At 52.1% G+C, this 17,083-nt stretch overlaps 1 protein-coding gene across 4 annotated transcripts in view; it reads left to right on the top strand.

The window, feature by feature from the left end:
- The window catches only part of LOC101594357 (junction plakoglobin), a 33,667-nt gene extending 16,966 nt beyond the window's left edge, over positions 1-16,701 (top strand). For all 4 annotated transcript variants that reach the window (XM_045159270.1, XM_045159273.1, XM_045159271.1 and 1 more), the window contains exons 5-15: positions 1,613-1,814; positions 4,348-4,492; positions 4,623-4,726; positions 6,132-6,470; positions 9,720-9,875; positions 10,074-10,193; positions 12,003-12,153; positions 12,260-12,381; positions 14,282-14,321; positions 14,587-14,752; positions 15,896-16,701. In XM_045159270.1, coding sequence (XP_045015205.1) covers positions 1,613-1,814; positions 4,348-4,492; positions 4,623-4,726; positions 6,132-6,470; positions 9,720-9,875; positions 10,074-10,193; positions 12,003-12,153; positions 12,260-12,381; positions 14,282-14,321; positions 14,587-14,738 — 1,531 coding nt within the window. In that variant the 3' untranslated portion in view covers positions 14,739-14,752; positions 15,896-16,701. The remainder of the gene's footprint in view (positions 1-1,612; positions 1,815-4,347; positions 4,493-4,622; positions 4,727-6,131; positions 6,471-9,719; positions 9,876-10,073; positions 10,194-12,002; positions 12,154-12,259; positions 12,382-14,281; positions 14,322-14,586; positions 14,753-15,895) is intronic.
- Positions 16,702-17,083: the final 382 nt, after the last annotated feature.

Genomic DNA, 17,083 nt, shown 5'->3' with positions numbered 1-17,083 from the left:
AGGTAGCCTGAGGAGATGGCTCAGTGGTTAAAACTGCTTGCGGGCCAAGCCTGGCCAGGCAACCAGAGCTCAGGTCCCCAGACTCCACGTGAAGCTCACTGTTGAGGACAGACACCCCAAGCCCAGGATGTCTGACCTCCACACATGCACTCTGCCATGCTCTTGCCCACACACACACACACACACACCCCCTCCTGAGGAAAAAAAAGAGTGTCTGACATTGACCACGGTTAATGTTGCACTAACGAGTAGGTGGTGGGGGGTGGAACAGCTCTGTGAGGCCCCCTTGAGCTTTTCTTCTCTCCTGGCTTTGTACTAATGTTGGACGGGTGCTCCCCGAGGGTGTCGAATGAATGAATGCCTCTCACATGTGACCTTCCATGTGGTTCTCTAAGGAAAGCTGTCCAGCGGACCTAGTAGGTAGGTAGCATCAGGCAGGAGCTCAGGATCAGGTGTAGGAGAGATGTACCTTGTGCTCTGTGTATGAGTGGGGTTGTGAGGCTGGGGAGATGGCTCAGCAGTTAATGGTGGCGCACACCTTTAATCCCAGCACTCGGGAGGCAGAGGTAGGAGGATTGTTGTGAGTTCAAGGCCACCCTGAGACTACATAGTGAATTCCAGGTCAGCCTGGGCTACAGCGAAACCCTACCTTGAAAAACTTAAAAAAGTGCTTACTTGTAAAGCCCGCAGGCCCAGGGTTCGATTCTTCAGTACCCATATAAAGCCAGATGCACAGAGTGGTGATTGCATCCGGAATTCATTGGTAGTGGCAAGAGGCGCTGGCACGCTCATATTTCCTCTCTTTTTTTTTTCTTTTTAAAAAATATTTTATTTATTTGAGAGAGAGAGAATGGGTGCACCAGGGCCCCTGACCACTGCAAGCTGTGGATATATGCAGCACCTAGTATCATCTGGCTTACATGGGTCCTGGGGAATTGAACCTAGATCCTTAGGCTTTGAAGGCAAGTACTTTAACTACTGAGCCATCTCTCCAGCTCTACTCTGTTTTTCAAATAAATAAAAATATTTTTTTTAAAAAAGAGTGGGAGCTGAGCGTACTAGTGCATGCTTTTAATCCCAGCATTTAGGAGGCAGAGGTAGGTGGATTACTGAGTTCGAGGTCACCCTGAGACTACATAGTGAATTCCAGGTCAGCCTGGGTCAGAGTGAGGCCCTACGTCAAAAAACTAAACTAAACTAGAATACAAAAAAGAGTGAGGTTTCCAGGTCAACCTGGGCTTGAGCAAGACCTCACCTCATTAAAAAAAAAAAAAAAAAAAAGCCGGGCGTGGTGGCGCATGCCTATAATCCCAGCACTCGGGAGGCAGAGATAGGAGGATCACCGTGAGTTCGAGGCCACCCTGAGACTCCATAGTGAATTCCAGGTGAGCCTGGGCTAGAGTGAGACCTTACCTCGAAAAACCAAAAAAAAAAAAAAAAAAAAATCTACAAAAGGAGTGGGGCTGGGTTAAAGGACTTTGAGAATTTAACAAAGGGGTATTCACGGGGGGCGGGGGTGGATAATGGGGTGGGCTTCCTGGGGGTCCCCGGCTTGCCTTCAGATCAGGTCCTCGGAGGCAGTCGACTCACGCCAGCCTCACCCACCGCACAGCTCCCCGGTAGAGTCTGTCCTGTTCTATGCCATCACCACGCTGCACAACCTGCTGCTGTACCAGGAGGGCGCCAAGATGGCGGTGCGCCTGGCAGACGGCTTGCAGAAGATGGTGCCCCTGCTCAACAAGAACAACCCCAAGTTCCTGGCCATCACCACCGACTGCCTGCAGCTCCTGGCCTACGGCAACCAGGAGAGCAAGGTGGGTCCCTCCGCCAGAGCCCGCGGCCGGCCCGCCACCGTCCTGACGCCTCAGGCCGCTGCCCTCAAAGACGTGTCTCCTCTGCGCGCGCGTGCGTGCGTGCGTGCGTGCGTGCGTGCGTGCGTGCGTGCGTAGAGAACTATGTCTCGTCCTGTTCCTTCAGAAATGCTGCAGAGGTATTATTTTGAGGATAAGAAAAAAGGAGCATGAAGGCTGGGGACGTAGCTCAGTGGCAGATGGCTTGTCTAGCGTGCAAGACTCCTTGGGTTTGATCCTCAGCTCAGTTTAAACATGTTGAGGTGCTGAACACCTGTAATCCCAGCAATCAGGGAGTCGGGGTCAGGAGGATCCGAAACTTAACGTCAGCTGGATAGTTCCATTCCAGGCGGGCTTGTGCTACACGATACCGTGTCTCAAAAGCAAACAAGAGGGCTGGAGAGGTGGCTCAGCAGTTAAGGCACTTGCCTGTGAAGCCTAATGACCCAGGTTCAGTTCCCCAGGACCCACGTACAGCCGGATGCACAAGGGGGTGCACGCGTCAGGAGTTTGTTTGCAGTGGCTGGAGGCCCTGTAGCACCCATATTCTCTCGACCCCCCTTGCAAATAAATAAATACTTTTATTTATTCATTTGACAGGGAGAGAGAGAGGGAGAATGGTTGCACAAGGGCTTCCAGCCACTGCAAACAAACTCCAGGTGCGTGCACCCCCTTATGTATCTGGCTAACGTGGGTCCTGGGGAGTCAAACATGGGTCCTCTGACTTTACAGGCAAACGCAACCACTAAGCCATCCCTCCAGCCCACAAATAAATAAATAAACAAACAAACAGACAGACAGTTGTCTATCATTTTGGGCTGGAGGGATAGCTTAGCTTAGCACTTACCTGCGAAACCTAAGGACCCAGGTTCGATGCCCAAGTACCTACATAAGCCAGATACATAAGGTGGCGCATGTGTCTGGAGTTCATTTGCAGTGGCTATAGGCCCTCGTGTGCCCATTCGCTCTATCTGCCTCTTCCTCTCTCTCCCTCTTTCTCTCTTAAATAAATAAGTAACTATATATATATATTTAAAAAGCAACAAAAGCTGGGCGTGGTGGTGCATAACTTTAATCCCAGCCCTCTGGGGGCAGAGGTAAGAGGGTCGCTGTAAATTCTAGGCCACCCTGAGACTACATAGTTAATTCCAGGTTAGCCTGGATCAGAGTGAGACCCTACCTCAAAAAACCAAAAAACAAAAACACCCTCTTTAATGGTAGAGAGCAATCCAGACGTAGTTCTTAGGAAAGCATGCTGCCAATTTCTCCCTTAATTTTTAAATTTTATTGTATTGGATTTTGTTTGTTTGATTGTTTATGTTTTTTGGTTTTTTTTCAAGGTAGGGTTTTGCTGTAGCCCAGGCTGATCTGGAATTCATTATATATACGTGAGTTCTAGGGAGTTGAACCCGGTCCTTAGGCTTCGCAGGCAAGCGCCTTAACCACTAAGCCATCTCTCCAGCTCTGGGCACAGCTTTTCTTAGAGTGAAAACAGATTTTATCGGTGGGGCTAAAATGAGTCTCTCTCTGAAACTGGAGCTGTTATTTTCATGAGCCCCAGTAATTCCCTGGTCTCTGCTCCCCATAGGACCAGGATTACAGGCATGTGTGGCCATGCCCAGCTATTTATGTGGGTGCTGGAGCTAGAACTCAGGTAGTCTCAGGCACTCATGCTGTAAAAGTATTCTTTCTTTCTTTCTTTCTTTCTTTCTTTCTTTTTTCTTTTTTTTTTTTTTTTTGACGTAGGGTCTCACTCTGGCCCAGGCTGACCTAGAATTCACTATGTAGTCTCAGGGTGGCCTTGAACTCACGGCGATCCTCCTACCTCTGCCTCCCGAGTGCTGATTAAAGGCGTGCACCACCACACCCAGCTGGAGAGGTTTTTTTTTTTTGTCTCAATTTTTATTAACATTGTCCATGATTATAAAAAATAACCCATGGTAATACCTTCCCTCCCCTACCTTCCCCTTTGAAATTCCGTTCTCCATCATATCCCCTCCCCATCTCAATCAGTCTCTCTTTTATTTTGATGTCATGATCTTTTTCTCCTCTTATGATGGTCTTGTGTAGGTAGTGTCGGGCACTGTGAGGCCATGGATATCCAGGCCATTTTGTGTCTGGAGGAGCACGTTGTAAGGAGTCCTACCCTTCCTTTGGCTCTTACATTTCTTTCTGCCACCTCTTCCGCATTAGACCCTGAGCCTTGGAAGGTGTGATCAAGATGTTACTCAGTACTTCAGTCACTTCTTTGGCTGGAGAGGTTTTAATACTTAAAGTTGTGCCCAGCTGCTCAGATCACTTTCTGAAAGGACGCTCCTAATTTCCAGTGCCATCTGTGGCAATGGCTGAGAGTATACGTTTGCCACATCCGTGCTGGCATCTCAGAGTTTTGGCTTTTATGATAGTATTGAGAGCCATTCAGGCTTTAGCGGAAGCTTGGTAATGACAGCTCCGTCCCATGTCCCCTCTTCCTTGCTAAGTTCTTTGTCTCACACAGTTGATCATCCTGGCCAACGGAGGGCCCCAGGCGCTGGTGCAGATCATGCGGAACTACAGCTATGAGAAGCTGCTTTGGACCACGAGCCGCGTGCTCAAGGTGCTCTCCGTGTGTCCCAGCAACAAGCCTGCCATCGTGGAGGCCGGTGAGTGTGCTGGCCTTGACCACCGTGGCCACTTGGGCTGCGAGGGTCAGGGCGAAGGTTCTACCCGTCAGCCTGCCGCAGTCGACCTGACTCTCCCGTGGCTGACAAGACCCCTGTTCCCGCACCCCAGGTGGGATGCAGGCTCTGGGCAAACACCTGACAAGCAACAGCCCCCGCCTGGTGCAGAACTGCCTGTGGACTCTGCGCAATCTGTCGGACGTGGCCACCAAGCAGGTGAGGGAGGGGTCCTGGCCTGAGCCAACCTTTTCAACCACATTGTCGGCCTCTTATCGGGGCGTGTGACCTTTGGGGTCTCCAGGTCTTCGTCCTCCTTGTGGCTGAGGCTAGAAAGGTGCCAACAGCCCTCATCCCTTTAGCCAGAGGCTCCCACCCTGCCAGGAGCTCAGGAAGGGAAAAGGAGAAGGGCTGACATCGTGAAGCTGGGATTCGGGAAGTGGTCATGGAATAACGGGGGCCTGGACCCTGGGGCGAGTGCCGCCACGTGCTACTGGTGAGACACCCAACTAAAGCAAGTGCAGCCTCTGAACAAGTTCCCAAGCCCCTCCTGCAAGCAGAGCGTTGTCCCTGTGCCTGCTTGTCACTGCCAAGCAAGTACCCTCACCAGAGGGGCTGGTGCCCGGCACGGCTCCTGACCGAGCTCACCTGACTCTTCAGCTGCCTGTGGCTGTAGACCACGATGCGGCCCTGGGAGCTCAGGAACAGCAGTGGCGAGTAAATGGCAGAGCTGGAATTTGAACCCTGGGCTGTGCTTGCAAAGCCTGGAGTCTCTCTTTACTTTTCCCCCGTCACAAGGCCCATAGGACTCCCCTCGTGAGAAGTCAGGCTTCTTGAGTTAGGGGATGTTTCTTGGGGGGCAGGGAAGGCACAGCAAAGGTGAGAAGCATGTGGTTAGCTGATGACTGAAGCAGGTAACCACTGAGCGACAGAGAGAGAGAGAGAGGAGAGAGAGAAGAGAGGGAGAGAATGGGCGCGCCAGGGCCTCCAGCCACTGCAAACGAACTCCAGATGTGTGCACCGCCTTCTGCATCTGGCTTACATGGGTCGAACCGGGATCCTTTGGATTTGCAGGCAAACACCTTAACTGCTAAGCCGTCTCTCCAGCCTTTTTTTTTTTTTTTTTTTTTTTGAGGTAGGGTCTCACTCTAGCCCAGGCTGACCTGGAATTCACTACATAGTCTCAGGGTGGCCTTGAACTCTCGGGGATCCTCTTACCTCTGCCTCCCATGGGCTGGGATTAAAGGCATGTGCCACCACGCCCGGTTTAGTAGACACACTGTTTATCTGAGCTGGGCTCTGGCTAATTCCGAGCACCCTGGGGTGAGACGCATGGCATAGTGGAATGAGCATGGGAAATAGAGGCAGGCCTGAGATTGGACCCAGTCTGCAGCTGTGGGTCTGTGGGCAGATCCTCACCCTCTCTGGACCTCAGGGTCTTAACTGCTGCAGGGGCTAGAAACACCTGCCCACAGGGGATGGACAGGTGTGGCGGTGAAGGTTCTAAAGCACCCACAGGCGGAGTAGGCTGAACCCTTCAGGCCGTCCATTCCCCTTGGACCTACTGGGAAGGACATCTGGAGCTGGCGCGTCCCTTACTCTCTGTACCCTCCCTGTCCCTCAGGAGGGCCTGGAGAGCGTGCTGAAGATCCTGGTCAATCAGCTGAGTGTGGATGATGTCAACGTCCTCACCTGTGCCACGGGTACCCTCTCCAACCTGACCTGCAACAACAGCAAGAACAAGACCCTGGTGACCCAGAACAGCGGTGTGGAGGCGCTCATCCACGCCATCCTGCGTGCCGGCGACAAGGACGACATCACGGAGCCTGCCGTCTGTGCCCTACGCCACCTCACCAGCCGCCACCCCGAGGCTGAGATGGCCCAAAACTCTGTGCGCCTGAACTATGGCATCCCGGCCATTGTCAAGTTGCTCAACCAGCCCAACCAGTGGCCACTGGTCAAGGTACTCCTGTTAGGTTACCATCTCCTTGGTGTTTTCTTTTTTTTTGGTGATAGGGTCTCACTCTAGCCCAGGCTGACCTGGAATTCACTACGTAGTCTCAGGGTGGCCTTGAACTCACGGCAGTCCTCCTACCTGTGCCTCCTAAATGCTGGGATTAAAGGCGTGAGCCACCACGCCACCCGGCTGCAGTTACCTTCTTATCGCTGGGACGAAATACCCAACTGAAATCAACTCATGGAGGCAGAGGGTATATTTCGGCTTATGGTGTCATGGGGAGGTTTTCGTCGTGGAAGGGAAAGCACAACAGCATAGAAGCTGGGCGTCATATCTTGTCACAACAGCAGCAGAGGAGTGAGTTGCACTCTGGCGGGGGGGGGGCACCCCAAGAGACACTTCCCTCAGCACGGCTCCACCTCTCAAATTGCCACCAGCTGGGGATTGGAGATGAGGCTCAGCCACAGACACAAGAGGCTATGGAGGACGCTGTACAGACTGCCACAACTCTGCCTGCCAGCTGCCGCCCCGCTGCGTGGGAACTAGAAGAGGGTAGCTCCCTACACAGGGTTGCCACCGTAGGGGTGTAGGCAAAGCTGTTGTCATGAAGAGACCCCCCCGCCCCCCCCCAAAAAAAACCCACAGCAGCTCAGGAAGCACAGAAAATGGTTGGTCTCCCACGGAGCGGTTTTGACCTCTGGGCTACTTCTGCTCCAGAGTTCCAGATTTTCTGTTGTTTGTTCATCTGTGTTTTAAAGATAAGGTCTTATTGGGTAATGGGGGCTGGACTTGAACTTGCAGTAACTTCTGCCTCAGGCTCCTGAGTGCTGGGATCACAGGAGTATAGCGCCTTGGCTAGCTAGCACGCCTTTAATCCCAGCACTTGGGAGGCAGAGGTAGGAGGATCGCCGTGAGTTCGAGGTCACCCTGAGACTATATAGTGACTTCCAGGTCAGCCTGAGCTAGAGTGAGACTATGTCAAAAAAAAAAAAAAAAAAAACCCAAAAAATAAACAACAAAAAAAAGATAAGGTGGAGGGGGTTGGAGAGATGGCTTGGCGGTTAAGCACTTGCCTGTGAAGCCTAAGTACCCCGGTTCGAGGCTCAATTCCCCAGGACCCATGTAAGCCAGATGTATGAGGTGGCACATGCATCTGGAGTTCGTTTGCAGTGGCTGGAGGCACTGGCACACCCATACTCTCTCTCTCTCTCTCTCTGTCGCTCTCAAATAAATAGAAAAATAAACAACAACAACAACAAAAAATTTAAAAAAGATAAGGGGGAGAGAGGATGCTGGGAACAGGGAACACAGTCCCTGCCATAGGAAGTCAGGAGTGGAGGAGGGGTCTCCCCAGGGGCCGCCTGGTAGACAGCTAGCTGTAAGAGACGCATTATGTCCTTGATGGAGCGGCGGAGGGGAGGGACACGGCGGAGGGGAGGGACACGCGAGGGACAGAATTACTGCCCGGGGAAGACCAGTGCCACGGTGGATAACGCCTGTGACCACAGATCAGAATCATTGCCTGGGGAAGGGGTTGTGTGTGTTGTCTGTCTGTCTGTCTGGTTGTAAAACAAGGATAAAAGCCCAAGGCAAAGTGACATCTGGTCGCAGAGAATGAGGCGGCTTATGGCTACCACAAGCAAGGGTCTCGTGAGTGAGCACAGGAGCCAGCTTTTCTCCCTCTAAGTTTTAGGTGCCTTAAGAATGGCTCTAAGTGGTTATATATATTGAATTTAACAATCTAGCAGCTGGGCTGCAGAGATGGCTTAACGGTTAAGGCGTCTGCCTGCAAAGCCAAAGGATCCCAGTTCAATTCTCCAGGACCCACGTGAGCCAGATGCACAAGGGGGCGCATGCATCTGGGGTTCGTTTGCAGTGGCTGGAGGCCCTGGCGCGCCCATTCTCCCTCCCTATATTTTAAAAAATTTAGGAAAAAATAATCTAGCAGCTGTAATCTTTCAGGACTCAAGAGGCTGAAGCTGGAGGATTGTAAATTAAGGCCAGCTTGGGTTATAAAACAAGACTGTGTGTCACAAAACAAAGTAGCCCCTATCTCTAAATAAATAAATAAATATAGAGAAAAAGAAGTGCCAGGGAGCTGGGAGATGACCATGGGTAAGAACCCTTGCTACACAAACTTGCGGACCCGAGTTCAATCCCTAGAACGCACGTAAAAAGCCCAGTCCTAGGGGAGCAGAGGCAGGAGGATCACTGAGGTTCCCTGGTCAAGCCGGCTCAGTGAGAAAGTGTCTTAGGGAAATGAGGTGGAAGAGCAACAGAAGAGGTCACCAGACATCTCCCTCTGGCCTCCACACACATGTACACAGGGTGTGCACACCTGCACACACACACACACACACACACACACACACACACACACACACACACCAAAAAATGTCAGCATGTGATCCCTTCTTGCTGTGTGATCCCTGCTGCAAGCCTGACACAGGGGTGGTGTTTGCATTCTGACCCGGCTGCTAAGTAACGAGTCATCTGAGCATGGCATCTGCCCTGTGCGCCGTCCTGGGCTCTCATATGACTCCCATCTCTGCCCTCCCCACTCCCTGTTTTGAACATCAGATGAGATGACAGATTGCGCTGCCAGACACTGAGGCGCTCTGGGTGGCCTGAATGGCTCTTGTGAGTCTTGTGGAGGGGACCTCGTCTTGGAGCTGTCCCCTGAGGTTAATTACAATATGAGTATCATCCAGCAGGAGGCTTTGGGGTTTGCCCTAGGGGACACTTCTTGCTAACCAGAGCTGGACCTGGCAAAACCATGGTGTCTTATCTGTGGGTGGGTTCACAGAGACAGGGAGGGTGTGGGGGCTTGTGGAATGTTCAAGAACGGCATGTCATTTCAGTGGAGCTGATAAGAGTTAGACACGAGGGGCTGGAGAGATGGCTTAGCAGTTAAAGTGCTTGCCTGGGAAGCCTAAGGACCCAGGTTTGATTCTCCAGGTCCCATGTAAGCCAGATGCACATGATGGCGCATGCATCTGGAGTGCCTTTGCAGTGGATAAAGGCCCTGGTGTGCCCATTCTCTCTGATAAATAAATAAATAAAAATAAATCTTAAAAAAAAAAGAGAGACACGAGGATCTCCAGGTCTGATGGAATCAGGGATCTTGTTCTGTGAATCTTCCAGTGTGCTTGCTTTCAGCCTGGGATACCAAGAAGATGACGGGGGAAAAGGAGTGAGGCCTGAAGCTGGGATCCTCCAGTTGTTTAAGGAATGCCCCCCTCCCTTTCTTGCCAGGCAACCATCGGCCTGATCCGAAATTTGGCCCTGTGCCCAGCCAACCATGCCCCACTGCAGGAGGCAGCGGTCATTCCCCGCCTCGTCCAGCTGTTGGTCAAGGCCCACCAGGATGCCCAGCGCCATGTGGCAGCAGGAACCCAACAGCCCTATACGGTAAGTGAGCCTGGTGGCTGCTGCGGTGGCTTCTGGGGAAGCGAGCCAGCATGTCCGCACTGTCTGCGTGTGTACGAGTGGAGAGGGATGATTGGTGCCAACTAGCGGCCTGTGGACTTTCTGGAGTCGTGGTTGGGGAGGGGTTGTAGCTTTGTCCAAAAGTCACCTACTCCCCTCTGCGTGTCCCCTCTCATGCAGGACGGTGTGAGGATGGAGGAGATCGTGGAGGGCTGCACTGGAGCCCTGCACATCCTTGCCCGGGATCCCATGAACCGCATGGAGATCTTCCGGCTCAACACCATCCCCCTGTTTGTACAGGTGAGTTCAGGGCAGGTAGGCAGAAAACCTGCCCCTGGCCATTGCCAAGAAGCCATGTGATTGGGAGGTGTGGGCCAGACATGCAGAAATATCTGCTGTGGGGAAGTGGAGACAGAGGATCAGGAGTTACAGATCAGCCTTAGTTACAAAGTGAGTTTGAGGCCAGCCTGGACTATATTAGATGCTGTCTCAAAAAAAATCAAAGCTGGACATGGTGGCGCAAGCCTTTAATCTCAGCACTCTGAAGCAGAGGTAGGAGGATCACTGTGAGTTCAAGGCCACCCTGAGACTACATAGTGAATTCCAGGTCAGCCTGAGCCAGAGTGAGACTATACCTCCAAAAATAATCAAAAGCAAAATTAGATGTAGTGGTGCACACCTTTAATCCCAGCACTCAGGAGGCAGAATCACCTCCCAAGTAGGAGAATCGCTATGAGTTCGAGGCCACCCTGAGACTACATAGTGAGTTCCAGGTCAGCCTGAGCTAAAGTGAGACCCTACCTCAAAAAAAAAAAAGCTGGAGAGATGGCTCAGCAGTTAAAGACACTTGCTTGCAAAACCTGATGGCCTGGGTTCAGTTCCCCAGTACTCACATAAAACCAGATACACAAAGTGGTGCGTGCTTCTGGAGCTCATTTGCAATGGATAGAGGCCCTAGTGTGCTAATTTATTCTCTGGTGCTCTCTTGCTAGTAAGTAAATTATAAAAAAAAAAAAAAATTATTAGGGCATCTTACGCTGTTCTCAGTGACAGTTGCCTGTTGTCAGTAAGCTGGTTGAGGAGGTTGTTACTGAGCAAGGGATAATAAAATAAAATTCTTAGGGCTGGAGAGTTTGTTTAGTGGTTAAAGTGCTTGCCTGCAAAGTCTAAGGACACAGGTTCGATTCCCTAGGACCCACATAAAGCCAGATGCACAAGGTGATGCATGTGTCTGGAGTTCATTTGCAGTGGCTAGAGGCCCTGGCGCTCCCATTCTCTATCTGCCTCTCTCTCTCTTATAAGTTAATAAATAAACTTAAAAATTTTTTAAAAGTACATTAGGAGTATGCCAGTATATTAGAGATTGTGTCATATCAATTTGTGGCTTTTTCCTTTTTTATTTTTTAGCATTCAGTTTGTTTTTTAATTAATTTATTTATTTGATAAAGAGGGAGAGGAAAAGAGAGAGAGAGAATGAATGAATGGGTGCACCAGGGCCTCCAGCCACTGCAAATGAACTCCAGTGTGCGGCCCCTTGTGCATCTAGCTAATGTGGGTCCTGGGGAATCAAACCTGGGTCCTTCGGCTTTGCAGGCACAAATGCCTTAATTGTTAAGCCATCCCTCCAGCCCCCCCACCCTTTTTTTGAGGTAGGGTCTCGCTTTAGTCCAAGCTGACCTGGAATTCACTATATAGTCTCAGGGTGGCCTTGAACTCACAGCGAGCCTCCTACCTCTGCCTCCTAATTAAAGGTGTGTACCACGCTTGGCTTTTTTTCCCCCTTTTCTTTATGCTTTTCTGAGTTTTCCCTTTTTTAAAAAGTATATTTTTAAAATTTATTTCTTTGAGAGACAGAGAGAGAGAGAGAAAGGCAGATAGAGAAAGAATGGGCATGGCAGAGTCTCCAGCCACTGCAAACCTCCAGACATGGGGAATTGAACCCGGGTCCTTAGAGTTTGCAGGCGAGTGCCTTAACCACTAAACCATGTCTCCAGCCCATCCACTTTTTCTGGCGTGAGCCTGTGTTAAAGCCGGGGCAGAGCTGGTCAGGGCTGCAAGCGCACTAGCAGCCTGCCTCTCTCCTCACCTGCACGCCCGTGCTGTCTCCAGCTCCTGTACTCGTCAGTGGAAAACATCCAGCGTGTGGCTGCCGGGGTTCTGTGTGAACTGGCCCAGGACAAGGAGGCGGCGGATGCCATCGATGCTGAGGGAGCCTCGGCCCCGCTCATGGAGCTGCTGCACTCCCGCAACGAGGGCACCGGTGAGTGGCTGTGCCGGGGGCCAGCGTGGGAGGGAGGAGGCCGGCCTCGTTCCTCCAGCTGTGGCCACGGCGGCAGCCTTGCACTCAGGCCTTCCTCTCTGCTCAGCCACCTACGCCGCCGCCGTCCTGTTCCGCATCTCCGAGGACAAGAACCCAGATTACCGTAAGCGGGTGTCTGTGGAACTCACCAACTCGCTGTTCAAGCACGACCCCGCCGCTTGGGAGGCTGTGAGTATCGGGGTGGGTCTGCATGACGCTGCACAGGCAGACTTCCAGGAGGCTAGGTTTCAATCAGCTCGATTTCAAAGATTTGTTTTGTTATTGTTGTTGTTGTTGTTTTTGAGGTAGGGTCTCACTCTGGCCCAGGCTGACCTGGAATTAACTATGGAGTCTCAGGGTGGCCTCGAACACATGGCGATCCTCCGACCACTGCCTCCCGAGTGCTGGGTTTAAAGCTATGCACCATCATGCCTGGCTGTTTTTTTAAGTTTACTCTATTTTTATTGATTTGTTTATTTGAGAGAGAAAGGATGGGTATACCACGGCATCCAGCCACTGCAAACAAATTCCAGACACATGTACCACCTTGTGCATCTGGCCTATGTGGGTCCTGGGGAGATTGAACTGCTTGGTCGTTTGGCTTTGCAGACAAGCGCTTTAACTGCTAAGCCATCTTTCTAACCTTAAAAGTTTGTTTTGTTTGTTTCAAGGCAGGGTCCCACTCTATCACAAACTGATCAGGAACTCACTCTGTAGCCTCATGTTGGCCTTGAATTTATGGCAACCCTCCTTCCTCAGCCTCCCAAGTACTGAGAAAGATTATTTTATTTTATTTTATTTTGAGACAGGGTCTCATGTAGTCCAGAGTGGTCTTGAACTCCTGACCTTATTTTGTGGCTTTTGTTGTGTTTGCATTGCTGGTGTTTGAACCCAGAGGAAGCATGCTACCACTGAGCTTTATCTGCAATCTTTCTGGTCACTTGTTTTTTTGTTTTTTTTTTTTCGAGGTAGGGTCTCACTCTAGCCCAGGCTGACCTGGAAGTCACTATGTAATCTCAGGGTGGCCTCAAACTCACGGCGATCCACCTACCTCTGGCGTTTGTTTGTTTGTTTATTTATTTTAAGGTATGGTCTCACACTAGCCCAGGCTGACCGGGAACTCACTATGTAGTCCTAGGCTGGCCTTGAACTCATGGTAATCTTCCTACCTCTGCCTCACAAGTGCTGGGATTAAAGGTGTGTACCGCCACACCCAGCCATAGTCTTTCCAGTCTTATTTTGTATTAAATTTTTTTAAATTTATTTACTTGAGAAAGAGATTAAGAGAGAAAGAGCCACACCAGGACCTCTAGCCACCCCAAATGAGTTCCAGACACATGCCTTACCTTGTACGTCTGGTTGTTATGTGGGCACTGGGGAATTGAACTTGGGTCCTTACCTTAGGCTTTGCAGGCAAGTGCCTTAATTGCTGAGCCATCTCTCCAGCCCTTATTTTGTATTAAAAAAATATTTATTTATTTGAGAGAGAGAGAGAAGCAGAGAGAGAGAGAATGGGTGTGCCAGGGCCTTCAGCCTCTGGAAACGCCAGATGCGTGCGCCCCCTTGTGTGCAGGTGTGTCACTGCGTGCTTGCATCACGGTACATCGGGCTTACGTAGGTGGGACCTGGAGATTGGAACATGAGTTCTTAGGCTTCACAGGCTAGCGCCTAACCGCTAAGCCATCTCTCCAGCCTTTTAACCTTTTTTTTTGGGGGGGGGGATGGAACATGCCTTTGGCATGCTAGGTAGATGTTCTGCCCTTGAGCTACACCCCCGGCCCAGGTTGCCTTGCTCTCATTTGCACCCAGGTGCTAGGGAGTAAGTAGGTTGTGCCCTTTCTCCAGTTCCCTCCCCTCACCCCCCTCGCCCTGTTCCCAGAGCAGCTCTGATCAGTAGCACCCCCTAAACATTACGACCTCTACCTGGGGGAGAGGCCAAGGACGTGAATCCATTCTCTTCTTCCCCTGTGGGGGCCTCCTCTTTACCCTGCCCCCTTGTTAGAAACTTCCCCACCTCTGGCTTGAGAGCAGGCCAGGGTGCATTTTCACACTGCCCTCCCTCTCTCCCGCGCCCCCCATCCTTCCACAGGCCCAGAGCATGATCCCCATCAACGAGCCCTACGCAGATGGTGAGTGTGGGAAGCTCTCCAAGCCTGATCCATCCCCGGTGCCGGGGAGCCGTGTGGGTGGGAGGGAAGGGGAGACGTGGTGGCCACCAGCTGGGGAGTCGCCGTCTGTGTTCCAGTCTAGACAACCCTGCTCTAGGACTTCGGGGAGGAAATCAGGGCCCTGGTGGTGGACGGGGTAGAGGAGGTGGATGTGGGCTCCCCAGGCCTCCCTCCCCACCATGGGTGGCCTTCAGACCTCTGAACAAGCTCTCCTCCTTTTCCCCAGACATGGATGCTACTTACCGCCCCATGTACTCCAGCGATGTGCCCATGGACCCCCTGGATATGCACATGGACATGGATGGGGACTACCCCATGGATACCTACAGTGATGGCCTCAGGCCCCCCTACCCCACCGCCGACCACATGCTGGCTTAGCGGGCTGCACCCCAGTAAGGCTCCTTTTGTCTCGTGGTCCACTTTGTGCCTGCCACTGTGGCTGTGGAAAGTCTACTCTTCTCTCTCTCTCTTTATTATCTCCCTCTCTCCTCTTTCCCTCTCTCCTATCCCCCCCCCCCATATCCTTCTGATGAGGGCCTTCCCATTTCTCTGCTGGAACTCGGCTCTTGTGGGTGGAAGGAGCGTTCGAGTTCTGTGTTGCTGATCTCCCCACGTCATGCGTGCTCTGGCCCACTTTAGTATTACAATTATTATTAAGACTGGCTGTCTTGCCGGGCGTGGTGGCGCACGCCTTTAACCCCAGCACTCGGGAGGCAGAGGTAGGAGGATCGCCGAGAGTTCAAGGCCACTCTGAGACCACATAGTGAATTCTAGATCAGTCTGAGCTAGAGCAAGACCATATCTCCAAAAACAAAACAAAAACAACAACAACAACAAAAAATGACTGGCTCCAAACTTGTTGCTATTTCCCTTCCTCAGTCTCTCAGTTAGTGGGATTGCAGGTGTGAACCACTTGCCCAGCACCACCCTTTCCTCCCTTCCTCTCTCCTTCCCTTCTTCCTCCTCCTCCTCCTCTTCTTCTTCTTCTTTCCCCCTGTGGTACTAGGGACTAAACCTAGAACCCAGTCGATGCTCGTGTGCTAACCCTGAACGAGATGCCCTGCTGTTATTTACTTTTTATTTTGAGGCAAGGACTCACTAAGTTGTCCAGTCAGACCGTGAACTTGGGATTCTCCCACCTCAGCTTCCTGAGTAGCTGGGCTTCCACCCAGCCTGTATCACCATGGCCAGCTCTTCCTCCTCCTTTTTTTTTTTTCTTTTGGTTTTTCGAGGTAGGGTCTCGCTGTAGCCCAGGCTGACCTGGAATTCACTCTGTAGTCTCAGGGTGGCCTCGAACTCACGGCAATCCTCCTACCTCTGCTTCCCGAGTGCTGAGATTAAAGGCATGCGCCACCACGCCCGGCTCTTTCTTATTATTACACTTTTGCTTGGTGTCCTATCCCTCCAGTGACTTCTTCCTAAGAAAAGACACCAGTCTTTCTGCGGTGGTGGGTAGGTGCCCCAAAGGGGGCTGTGCTCCCCGGGGGCGCAGTGTCCCGCTGAGCCGCTGACCCCCTGTGTCTTATCTCCCGTAGGCGCAGTTCCTCACCTGGGAGGCGGTGAGACAAGACAGAAAAGTGCCTGAGGTGTGCCCCGACTTCCTGCTGAACTTGCGCCTCCAGAGGTCCTCTGTAGGGTTTCTTGGGGTGGTGGTCTGCTCTTGCTTTTCTGTCCTGGCCTGTGGGTCCAGGACCAACACTCCCTCCCTGCCCCCATGGCTCTGGTCACTGAAGCTTCATACTCAGCCACCCGCTGGTCTCCCCCTCCACACGTACCCAGTCACCTTCCCTGTCTGTCCATCTCCAGCAACCTGGACCCCACAAGACTTTGGTTTCTTCTGGGGCTGATTTTTCTCACTGAACTCCAGTAGCCACTTGTTCTGAATCCTTGGGGAGTCCAGGAAGGCTTCCCCCCCAACCGAAAACCCTGACAGCCAAAGCTTATCTCAAAAACTTCAGGGACCTTCCAGGGGAGCCTGGCAGAGATATTGGAGGGACAGTCTTGGCTCCAGAAACCTGACTCTCTCCTCTGCCTCTGCACCGTGCTCAATCGCTGTGCCCCTCTGGTGGGGGGGGGCTCCCTCCCGCCCTGCCCCACACTGGCCCAACTGACCCACAGAAGTGCTCTTGCTGACCCCTCTGGTGTGCGGTGAGGGGCTTTGCTTCCCCTTCCTGTTTCAGATCCCCCCCCCCCCATTGGCAGCCACAGAGGGTGCCGAGGGAAGGGGGCGAGGCTCCGCAGAGTTGTATTATGACCGCTTTATGTTTTTGGTTATTGGTTGTTGTTGTTTTCTTTTTGTATAGACCAAAGCAAAGAAAATAAAAATAACACACAGATACAATGAAGTCTGTTTAGTGGTGTGGTATAGGAAGACCCGGGGGGGGGGGTGCTCCCTTAGCAGTTTGGTGCCCCTCCTGTCCCTGGACCCCGAAAGTCTTCCTGTGGGGAAGACAACATGAGGGGAGTGAGGGAGTGTTTGAGGAGCCAGTTGACTTAATCCCATGCCATGTTTATTGGAAGCTTACGAGGCAAGGACAAGGAAAAGAGGTGACCGAGGCGTCTCCGCCGCAGGGCTGAGCTGCTCTGTCCGCACGCCGGCTAGCCGCGGCCCCTGCCAGCTGTGACGTCTCCTGCACTGCCACTCCGCGTGGCCTGCGACGTGGGGTCCAGGTCTCTTTTTGGCCGGCTGCGATCTCACCCCAGCTCCTGTCCCCCTTCTTTCC

This window comes from Jaculus jaculus, chromosome 9, assembly GCF_020740685.1.
Source record: "Jaculus jaculus isolate mJacJac1 chromosome 9, mJacJac1.mat.Y.cur, whole genome shotgun sequence".
Classification (NCBI taxonomy): Eukaryota; Metazoa; Chordata; class Mammalia; order Rodentia; family Dipodidae; genus Jaculus; species Jaculus jaculus.
Note: the sequence above shows the minus strand (reverse complement) of the source record. Positions and strands in the feature narration are given on the sequence as shown.